Source organism: Vombatus ursinus, unplaced genomic scaffold, assembly GCF_900497805.2.
Source record: "Vombatus ursinus unplaced genomic scaffold, bare-nosed wombat genome assembly UNPS02015406.1, whole genome shotgun sequence".
Taxonomy (NCBI): Eukaryota; Metazoa; Chordata; class Mammalia; order Diprotodontia; family Vombatidae; genus Vombatus; species Vombatus ursinus.
The window spans coordinates 1950097-1962373 of NW_020955184.1; the positions used below are offsets into that span (position 1 = coordinate 1950097).

The 12277-nt window shown below is 35.3% G+C and overlaps 1 protein-coding gene across 1 annotated transcript in view; it reads left to right on the forward strand.

Annotated features, from left to right (window-relative positions):
- Positions 1-11492, forward strand: part of SLC25A21 (solute carrier family 25 member 21) — a 704781-nt gene extending 693289 nt beyond the window's left edge. The window contains exons 8-10 of the mRNA XM_027847443.1: positions 6557-6738; positions 7610-7662; positions 10989-11492. Of these exons, the coding sequence (XP_027703244.1) occupies positions 6557-6738; positions 7610-7662; positions 10989-11050 (297 nt within the window). The 3' untranslated portion in view covers positions 11051-11492. The remainder of the gene's footprint in view (positions 1-6556; positions 6739-7609; positions 7663-10988) is intronic.
- Positions 11493-12277: the final 785 nt, after the last annotated feature.

Here is a 12277-nt window from a genome sequence, read left to right on the forward strand (position 1 = left end):
TTCCTTTTTGACCTATGTCTGTGACCCAGAATTAAGAGGGTTTTGTAAACTTTACTGTTGTTGTTGAGTTGTTTCAGTAGTGTCTGACTCTGTATGACCCCATTTGGGGTTTTCTTGGCAAATCTTACTGGAGTAGTTTGCCATTTCCTTCTCCAGCTCATTTTACAGATGAAGAAACTAAGACAAACATGGTTAAGTGACTTATCCAATGTCACACAATGTCTGAGGCCAAATTTGGACTCGGGAAGATGAATATTCCTGACTCCAGGCCCCACATTCTACCCATTGTTCCATCTAGTTACCCAAACATTTTTTACATTTGCCAAATGTGCCCCACAATGATGATCCCTGAACTGGCCTTGCCTTCTTATATATTTTTATTTGTAGGGGAAATGACAAAGAACAGTTTTCTGAGATTCTATTTTATGACTGTCACTTGCTTTCTCTGTGATAAGAGTAAACCCAAAAAAACTCACTATGCAGCTTGGTTTTTTTTTTTTTGTTTGTTTGTTTGTTTTGTTTTGAATTCAATACATTGAGATGGTAATTTTGGCCACTTCTTGAAGAACCCTTTGAAAACATTGGAGGAAATATTTTCAAGCCAAAGGACCTGATCCACTGGACTGCTAGTTACTGAATATCGGGTTTGGGGCCCAGAGGCACTATGTTATGATTCAGCAGTGATCTCATTTGTCTACTATTTCCTAAGATTCAAGACACCTTTTCTAGCATACTCTATTTTCCAAAGTTAAAGAACTTGAAACTCCTAGATGCAAAGTACCAATTTAACTCAAAATGTATCTATCTGTACAGGCCACAGTGCCAATAAGAATTTACAATCATAGAATATTAGCATTAGAAGTGACTTAAAAGGCTTTTTTACTCTGACATGTTATATGAGCAGTAACCCCTTTTGAAATATTTCTGATAAATGGTCATCTAGCCTTTACTTGAATACCACTAATGAGGGAGAACATAATGGAGTACCTCCCAAGACAGTCCTTTCTACTTTTAAATGGCTCTAATTATTAGGAAAATTTTTTTTCTTAAATATGCCTCCCTATATTCTACTCTTCTGTCCTCATTCTTCCCTCTGGGGATAAGAAGCATAAGTCTAGTACCTTTTCTATATGTCAACCCTTCAAATACATGAAAGTAGCTATCATGTCCATGAAAAAATAATTTATCTCTTCTCCAGACTCATCTTTATTTAATTCAATTCATCCTTGTATGGCCTGGTCTGCAATTATTCTGAAACTGTTTCACCATCCTCTGTACTCATTCAAGTTTGTCAGTGTTCTTCCTAAAATGTGATTCCTGTAAATGAAAACAGTAACCATATCAGTTCCCATAACAGAACATGTGTTCTAACCAACACAGGGTATAGCAAGACAACAACCTACTTCTATAATTCTATTAATTTAGCCTCAGATAACATTAGCATTTTTTGGTCATACATTTGACTAAAAGCCCCACATTTTTTAATGCCAAATATTCACTACTCATACTTGCCCAATACTGGGCAGTTGAGTCTACTGATATCTGTTTTTGTATCCTGACACTTTCATCTATTATGATATCTCTCTACTTTGTGTTATCTTCAAATTTGGTAAGTACACTATCTATGCCTTTATTAAAGTTGTTGATAAAAATGTTGACAAGCAGAAAGCCGAGGATGCCTGAAGGCTGAGAGCATTTCACTAGATACTTCCCTCTAACTTGATGTGTATATGTTCATTTCCAGAGAAGACTATTAGTTTGGAGAGGAAAAATAATAAGAAATCAAGTCTTATCTTCATTTCCCTTGACATATGCCCAATTTGAGGTAGGGCATATTTGGCAAGTGTAAAAAATGTTTGGGTGGAACAATGGATGGAATATGGGGCCTGGACTTAGGAGTCATCTTCCTGAGTCCAAATTTGGCCTCAGACACTGTGTGACATTGAATAAGTCACTTAACCATGTTTGTCTCAGTTTCTTCATCTGTAAAATGAGTTGGAGAAGGAAATGGCAAACCACCCTAGTAAGATTTGCCAAGAAAACCCCAAATGGGGTCATATAGAGTCAGATGCTACTGAAACAACCCAACAGCAACAAAGTTTACAAAACCATCTTAATTCTGGATCACAGACCTAGATATGCCATGTTAACAAATTAAGTAATGGGTAATAAGTGAAAAAAACATAACTTTTGGAATGACTATTAGTGACCTAGAGGTTGAAACCCTTTCCTAAGCTTTCTAAAAATAAATGATCTCCTTCTCCAAACTCCTGCTATCACCATAGGAATGATTCTCTGACAATCTGCTTCCTTTTCTGGCACATAGTAGGCACTTAACAAATGTTTATTGATTGATCTACCTAATCTGACTATGAGGCTGTCTGAAAATATTTTATAGCCTTCCTCTTCTCAAGGCAGATTATGGATGTCAAATGTGGCACACTTTCATAGACTGATCATTATGTCCATCTGGTTTTGTTTGACTTTTTTTTTCTTTTTAATACAGGAGTGTTCTTTAGGGGTGGGAGTAGGGACAATAGTGGTACATAACACAAAATGATTGTGGTGTCAAAAACAAAAGACATCGATAATTGTAAAAAACAAAACAAAACACTGTGGGGGGTCAGGGAAGTTGGGGTCAAGACGGCAGAGTGGTGGGGAGCAATGAGGTGAACTCTACTCCACAAACTTCTCCAACCAGATATAAAAATACACTACACCAAATTCTGACGAGGAAATCCAGAAAAAGTCCCAGTGAGTCATTTGTCCAGCCCCATTCAGCATAGGGAGACAGATAGGGAAGCCTATCCACACTGGGGATGGGGTCTTCCCAAAGCACACTGGGAATACTCTAACACCCAGGGAGAGACTTCATACCAGGGCAAGAAGAGGTTTCAAACATGTGCCAGCTGGCAGCTTTGTCACCCACTACCTAGCAGCAGGTCACAAATTCAGCGCAGACTGAAAACAGGACCTGCATAGAGGGGTAGAGTTCCTGGGTAGGGAGGCCACAGATAGTGAACTGAGAAAGGAGGAGGTCTAGAAGCAAGCAGCAGTAGCAGTATGATTCAGATCCCAGGGTCTTACTTAAAGCATCTAACCCAGAATACAAAGAAATAACTGAGGTAGGAATCTCAGCTCAAAGGGGAGCCTACAGTTCTGTGGCTCTGAATCCACAGAGCTTTTGAGCTGGCTAACAGGGGCTGAGTCCAGCAGTCTGTTCTTGCGCTGACCCAAACACAGTCCAGGAATTTGCAGACCTCAGAACAGGGAAGTAGCAATCAGACTTTACCCTAAATCAGACCATTTTGAGGTTCCTAACTTGTCCCCAAAATCCTGGAATAACACAACACTCAAGACCCCAAGAAAACAGCAACAAGACCAGCCCAGTCCTTTTCTTCAGAAGTGTGGCTGAGCCTACCCTATCAAGATATCTCAGAACAAAAACAACCTTCCTGGGGCAGCTCGGTGGCACAGTGGATAGAGCACCAGCCCTGAAGTCAGGAGAACCTGAATTCAAATCCGGCTCAGACCAAACCCTTGACACATAGTAGCTGTGTGACCTTGGGCAAGTCACTTAACCCCAATTACCTTACCAAAAAAAAAAAAAAACATCCTGGAAAACAGATTAAGAAGGAAAAAATTAAGAATAATTGAACCATCTGAATGCCATGACCAAAAAAAGAAGCTAGACATCATATTTCAAGAAATCTTAAAAGAAAATTGCCTAGATCTCTTAGAACCAGAGGGCAAAGAGGAATACCAATTGGTATTATAAAGTTGCTGTAGGTGCTCTAACCCCAGTTCCCTCTTAGTTGAAGTTCAATATTAGAATAAAATGAGGCATTTGTAATTCATTGAGCAAAGGAAGGTTTACTTTGTCCAAACACAACAAGCATTAGTTCCTCTGGCCTTGGCATCCCTCATCTCCATTACCACCCTTATTCTTTCCTCCCTCTAAATTCTCTTCCTCCTCTTCCTCTTCCCTTCTCCCCTTTTTGTCCTATTTCCTTGTGCTAAGTGCTAAGCAAAACAAAAAAACAAAAAACAAAACAAAACACTAGGGATATACAAATCTATTTACAACTCTTTTTGAGATGTCAAAGGATGGTAATCTGGGAGGTACCTATAAATTGAGGAATAGATGAACAAATTATGGTATTTTTTTGGATATAGCCAATGTGGAAATTTATTTGGATTAATTACAAATGTTTTTTTCCTTGTGTTTTCAAATAGAGTGAAGTGTTTGGTGTGGGAAGGTGAAAACACTGGCTGAAACAAATAAAATATTTTTAATTTAAAAAAGCATCATGAATAAATATGCAAATCTTATCTGTAAAATGGGAATAATGATATTTAAGCTATATTTTCAAAGTTTATTATCTGGCTCAAGTGTACATAAGAGCTTTATAACTATAAAGTACAACTGCAAATATAAGTTTTCATTAATTTTATTTCTAGATAATGAGTTTTTTGATGATTTGGTTGTTAATGACTTACTTAGAATCACATAGACAGTAAGCATCAGAGATGGGATTTGAACCTAGGCCTTTTGATTCCAGAGACAATGTTCTGTCCATTGTACTACTCTACTCCAAGTCCAGAACTCTATTCATCTCACTCTGCTGTCTCTCTTAGCACCATAAAAATGTTAGGCTATTATAATGTCATGCAAATGCTGTGAGATTGTTTGAAATATACTTTGGCATTCTTGCAAGACCAATGCTAATATAATGTTACAAAATTCATATTGTCGAAGGATAACTACACAAAATATTTTAGTATAATAGATACTTAAAAAACAATTTTGAAAGCAATATCATATCTATTATCTTAGTTAATCCATACAATAACCCTAAGAAATAGGCAGAGTAGGTATTTAGGTATTTTAAAGAGAGGCAAACAGCTTCAGAGACCTTGTGCTTTGCTCAAGGTCACACAGTAAGTAAGTAAGCCACAGAACTGCAACTCAAACACAGGTCTTCTGACTCCAAGTCTAGCACTTTTTTGATTACATCATGCTGCCAAAATATTAAAGTGGTAGTAGGAAAGCATTTTTCTCTTCTTATAAAAGAAAAGACATTATTTAAGCACATTTCACTCATGCTGCAATCAGTGCATTGTTTTTGCTGTTGAAACACCCTGTTGGTTCTAAAATCCCTTTAAATCTATAAGGCACCTGTATGGCCCAGCTCCAAGAAGTCTTACAGAATCTTTCACTTTTTATATTCCTAGCCACTTAGGAATTTTCATAGGGTAGGAATATTGGTTTAAATGAATTTTTTAGAGCACACAGATGTTATCCTCCTTTATAGATACTGGAAACATGCAATGGCTAAACTTTTTTTGTTTGTTTTTTGTTTTTAAAGCAGAAATCAGGAGCACTTTACTCTCTTAGGACTTTCTGTTTAATAGAGTGATATCATGGCATAACTCAATTTGTTTCTCTGTTTACTGATAATACATGAAGAGTCTTCTCAATCATTGCCTTAGAGGGAAGGTATGGGATGTGTTGTGAAAAAAAAAAAATTGTTACCCAGTTTGCAGTGCAAGAACAAGGGCTTAAAAAACTTATCAGAACTTCCCAGCAAATTCATTATAAAGGAACTTAATGTGAGCTCTGCTGGGCATAAAAATAGGCTAAGAATTTGTCTGAAGGAAAGTGACTCCCACATAAGCCCTAATTAAGTACTTTGATGTCAGAAAGCATACCAGGGGAGGGAAGAAAGTTAAAGGAAATCAAATCAAACCAATTTGAAGGAACAAAATTCAAATAGAGGAAGAATTTTTTAAACATTTGTTTTCTTTTTTCTTGTTTCTTTTTCTGTTCTTTTCTTTCTTTTTTCTCTTCTTTTTCCTTGCCACGAAGGAAGAGTAGATTCAGAAACAATGTGTTGTAAATTCTTCAGCCAATTACCTCAGTGACTTGCTACTACTGTTTATAATGCACAGAATGTCACAGGCTGTTTTGCAGTGGTCCCAAGTTGGTTTGTTAATAACAGGAAGCTAGCACTTCCTAGTACAGTGGATCAGCTACACGTGAAAATAAATGCAAAAAACCTGGAGGGGAATAGCAGCAGACTGAGATTAGCCTTTATTTAATTTAACATTTGGGGGTCCAACACACAAATGAGCATTTTAGTAGGCTTCATGGTGGAAGTTGCTGTCATTTGTAAAATATTCTGGCCAATTAGCTAATAGTGCACTTGGATTTCTCCTGTTTTGATACAGTAATACTAAGTACATTGTGAAGCCCAATTATACAAATCATCCCCATATGCCATGCCAGTCTTTCTTTATGAACTGTGTTTATAAATCCTGTGTGAGGAAATGTGTACTTCAGCAATTTAGACCATGTGTAAAAACATAGCCAATGGGATTGTCAAGAAAACAAGTTCCAGCCGAGGAAATCCTAACGGGTTCCTCTGGACTAGCATGTATGTGCTCAAGTTGGGCAGTATGAGTTTTCCATTTAGGTACATATTCCTTTATGGTGTTAAACATATTTAGGGACTTTTGTTTCCTTTTTTGTTGGTTAATTCTTCTTTTCTTTTAGGATCCAATCTTGGAGTTTTGGAGAAAATTTGGGATCGGTCTTCTCTCTGGCATAACAGCTTCAGTCATTAACATTCCTTTTGATGTTGCCAAAAGTAGGATTCAAGGGCCACAACCAGTTCCTGGAGAGATCAAGTATATAACCTGTTTTAAAACAATGGCAACGATCTATCAGGAAGAAGGGTAACATTCCTATTTTAATAATGGCAAAAGCCTATGTTTTTGCTCAACTATTGTAAAAACTGTATTTTACTTCCATTTTTATTAGGGCTATAAAGCCCTTTGCTTTGTGCATGCATTGAGGAGCTCTATGCAACATCTGAGAAACTTACTGTAAAGTGAGAGAATTCTCTGATGTTTGCAAAGGGTTCTGACACCATCAAAGTTTATGTTCTGCTGTAGTACAGTGTACTTTATTCACCTCAAGTGCCTATATTTTCCTGAGAGGCCCAAGATGAGCCTTTGACTTGTCAATTCACATCATGTTTAGTAATGCTTTTTTTTTAAAGCTAAGGCCAGAAAATTTAAATTTTTGACTGAAAACCAAGCTAAAATATAACCTTTCCCATATACTTCTATGAGGGTGAATGTGAGAAATGTGAGCTCATCATGACTTTGAATTGTGAAATCTTTCCTTTCCTCTGCCTTTCTAATTTTTATGTCTCTCTGAAGCTAAAAAGTAACATTTTTACTTTGATTATGGTGCATTTTGCTCATAAGCAAGGATTGACTTGGAGGTTTAAAAATTCAATTATAGAAGTCATTTTGCCCATGTAACAGCTGTCTTGAAAATAAGACATTCCCTGAAAGGAAAAACCATCTTGCTGATGAAAGGCATGTTTCTGATTGGACAGGATCAGGAAAGATTTGGTAATGGAGCATTGATTAACTCTTTCTCCTCATCCAAATGACTGCATAGGCCACTTAGGCAGGTACTGTCTGGTTTTGGATATGTGTAATTTCAAATAATTACTTTTAAGTACAGGGCTAGCATCTAGAGACAATACCATTTTGTTTTCAGAATAAAAATGTTTCTCAATCCTTCTGATTGTAGGTTTTTTGCTTTGTACAAAGGCTTGCTTCCCAAGATTATTAGACTTGGACCAGGTAATGATGTCTCCATTGTTTCTATCCTTCCTTCTTTATTTTCCTGGTGTCTTTAAAAAAATTTATCTATCACCAACACAATAAAAATTCCCCACACACCCCAAAACAAGTAAAAAAAAAGTAGAGACCTTGAGGGTTTAAAGTTGTTACTGAATCTTTAAGATAGTTGTCTACCTTTTTAAAAGAAATATTTATAACCTTGCTGAAGTCCTGATAGAAGCCAAACACCAAGTTAAGTAAATACAAAAAAAAAAAAACAACAACAACAACTCAGAAAAACCCACAAGCTTGGACTACCTTATGGTATATAGTGACATCACACTGAAGGAAAAATCTTCTGTAAGAAAACAAGCATCCCATCAAGAAAATCCTTCTGCTCCCAGTTTATTCTTCGGTCCTGCCTTGCCTCCTTTTTCAAAGAAAAATCATTTAAAGTGTTAGGATGAAGAGGGGGAATAAAGGGAGAGATGTCAAGTTGCCTTAGAGAAGTATTCCTTCTCTTTGCAAGAAAGCTTCATAAGCCAAAGCATGGTTAGTCACCATAACTTTAGAAAGAAGACAAACCTAAGAAAGATGACAATTCTGTTTCCTACAAATAGCCTAAATAATAATAATGATACTAACAATTATATGATAAAATAATAATAAATAATATAAAGATAAATAATAATAATAATTCACCTTATAATAATATAGCACCTTAAGTTAAGCATTTTATATGTATTTTCTCAGTTGATACATATAGGTACATGACCTTTCCTTGCCTCTGTCTTTAGATAGGAACACCTGTGTGAAAACTCTTGATTTTCTTTACTTAAGGAGTGAAGCACACACACACACACACACACATAAACACACATACAACTGTGGTTATATCTCACAGGGAAAGTCAGCTATCCCTATGCAAATAGACAATAATATTATTCCTCTGGATTCAACCCTGGGCAATAGCTCTGGATTATATGTAACCTTGTGAATAAGTGCAAAAGTATGCAGTAGACCACACATATTAGTTAACAGGCCACACTCATTTATTCAACCACCCTGGTAATAAAATTAATTATTCCAATACCCTCTTCTATTCTTAAGTTGTGTTCTTCCTATAACATATAACCCCTATTAAAAGAGAAATAACTTTGAGTCTCCACTTATGAATCTGATTTTTCACTACTTCCAAATCTGACCAGAAGCCAGTAATCAATAATCATGATGGATTTTCATCCATTTAGGAAGATCTTTCTCTGCTTCTTCCCCTCCCCCACCCCAAATCTCTACTTAAACCTTTTCTTCAGACAGGCTTTTGAAGATGGATTTGGGCCAGGATATGGTCCACCTGCTTTACTTTTACTACTCCATACACTAACACAGTAGTAAAGAATGTTGATTTTTTAAAAATTGCTTTGCAAGTACACTACATTTTCCTTCACTACCCAGTAAAAGACCTCATGTTAGAACAAATCATAGTCCCTACTGGAGGGAAAGGGCCTAAAGACAGTGGTGACCAGGGAGAGTTTAGCTAAAGTGGTAATTGAGTGGAACCTTAATCCAAAACTCTTAAATGATCTTAACCCAAGTTTGCTTGCAAATGTTTGGTTGGCCTTTGAATTTTTTTTTCCCATGAGGTATTCACAATTGCTATGGTGTTAAAACTAATTAGGAAGATTGTTCTCAACTTACTATTCAGCCTAAGTAAAGTTTTAAATGACTGGATACCTATTGAAAGGTCTGACCCCTTTTGTTCCCATTGTACAAACCTCACCAATTTCAAAGAAAATTAAAATGAGAGGTTGGGGGGAGAGGGGGGCTGTGTGTGAAAGTTTGGAGGTAAAGATAAAGATTCTAATCCAGGAAGAGAGAGGAAGGACATAGGATTTACATGAGTATTCCTAGGCTAAAGAATCACCAAAATGCTCATAGAGATTACCTAGATGAAGAACTTTATCTTATAGATGAGGAAAATTAGGCCCAGAAAGGTAAGTGATTTATCCTACTTTAGGGCAACTACTAAGTGAAAAAACCAGGACTCACATTAGGGCTTTCTATCTAATTCCTAGGGCAGTGTTTATCTTTACTACTATGCTGCTTAAGCATCCAATCCAACTCCTTCTCAATTTAATATTATTGGTGCTGTGTAGCTAAGAGACTCGGTCCTTCTCCCAAAAGAAAGTATCTTGTAGTGCATAGTTTAATCTCTCTCTCTTTTTTTCTTTTTGGTGAGACAATTGGGGTTAAGTGACTTGCCCAGGGTCACATAGCTAGTGTCAGTTGTCCAAGGCTAGATTTGAATTCAGGTCCTCCTGACTCCAGGGCCGGTGCTCTAACCACTTCACCATCTAGCTGCCCGGTATAGTTTAATCTTTTAACATCATCTGAGCCATCTAATTCTGCATGTTCTTGGCTACCATTGTGAACATATAATTATAATGGAGGAAAAAGAGATTACAGATTTCTAACCTCTGAAATGTGATCGTTTCAGTTTGCTGATACTAGAAAAAGGATGCTGCAGTTGAGTGGAATCTAGTAGAAAAAAATTATTCATAAGCTAAAAATGAAAATTATCTTATGTATATGGTTACAGAAGGATGTTTGTATGCTTATAGTTATGTGCCCTTAGTTTTATAAAAATTCTGTGGCAGTATAAAATAACTCAGATCATCTAGTTCTATTCTTCCCTAAAATGTAAATCATTCATCTCTCTCCCCGTCCCCCAGTGTTATGTAGATTCTGTACAAAATATGTGTAAACTTCTGAAACTTTTCACACAGTTTTACATGAGTGTAAGTAAATGCAGCATTGAGCACCTCAGATTACTGTAGTAGTATCAGAGAAAATGTACACCCTTCAAAACACTCATGCATCTGTCATGTCTGTGAATTATTTTATACAGGATCATCAATAACCAACCTCCATCTCCCCTCCCTTATAGTTTCTATTCCATTCTATCTAAATCTTAGGATTAAAAAATAAAGTGTCAAACAATACCCTTCTAAACTGCATCAGTCATTTTTGCATTGTAGTTTTAGATTCTAAAAATGTGTGTTTGCATTCAGGCCATGTCTTAACATGATTAAATGTGTTTCTATTTACTTTTTAAAATTAAAAATGGTTTGAAAAGTCTGATGAAAAATCATGAAAGTTGATGTGGTCTTAATTTTTATGAGACCTCTATGATAACATATGTAAGGTATAATATATGATTATGTCATGTATATATAACAAAGCATTGAGGGACACGGGAAGACAGGAAAGAAAAGAATATACCATATACCAGATACCAGACACCATAAGAATTGAATAATGATAATGTTTTTTTTTTTCTTTTTCAGGTGGTGCAGTGATGCTTTTGGCTTATGAATATGTGTATCATTGGCTTCAGGAAAACTGGTGATTCAAGGATTTCCTATGAAACTTTTTTTTTCTTTGAGATAATGGACATCTACTCTATAACAGTGATCATAGCAGAATCTAATATTAGTGTTGACAGGCATATAAATTATAAAGGAGAAAACAACTTTCCTCAAGAACAAATACATTTAGAAATTATTTAAATATGTATCTGGATATATTTTAAACTGTAATTGCAATCATATCATGTGGACCATGGAGATAGAAGTAATCTAGAACAAATATGTAATCAGAATGGGAGAATACTCATGTAGACACCATATTCATAGGAACTTGAATGAATCCTATAACATTTTGGTGCCACGATTCGTATTTCATCTTCACCATACCAATAATTACTTCATCACACAAAGTCAAAGAAAAATATGTACAAGAAAATTAAACAATTTTGTTGCCATTAACTGTGCTTAAGTGCTTATATGAAAAACAAGGCTTTTTGATTTGTTTAAATATTCTATAATTAATTAAATTTCTATATAAGTACTTTAATTTTTAAAAATACTGTGAAAATATTTTAAGCACATGAAAATGGACATTTATCACACAAAAGTTTTTGAAATAGTGATACCAAAGTTAATTTTGAAAGGTTTTAATTATTCCATTGACTAACACTTTCACTGTTTCAAATAATTAATCTGAATGGATATGATGCTATAAATATAGCAATATATGAATATTCCTATTATATATCATATATGTGTATGTGTACATAAACACACACACACATATATATATATATACATATAAATTTTACTGGTTATCATATTATTTTGAACTTTAAAGTGGACCAAGTTTACAAATCATTACGTCAGAAATTCTTGACTGGGAAACATTAAATTTAATACAATAAACCCTCCTTTTTGAATAAATATTTGGAATTACTTTCTTGCTAACTATTTTATTCTAAATCACAAATGAAAGCCACTATTTATTGTCCAGGTTTTTGTATAATTTTTATGAGATTATTAGGAAAAATGCACAAAGCAAAATTACATTCCTGATTATTAATCTTGAATGATAGCTCAGGTGTGAGGTCTGCTGTCTATGATATATCATGAAGGTGAAAATGTTTAGAATAAATAAGCATTCTTAGTGTTTCTAAAGATTCTTGTATTAACATGCACTAATAAAAATATGTCTTTGATTTTTATGTAACTGCATCAGATTCTATAACAATATCTTGTTATAGATGTATAGCATAGCTTAAATC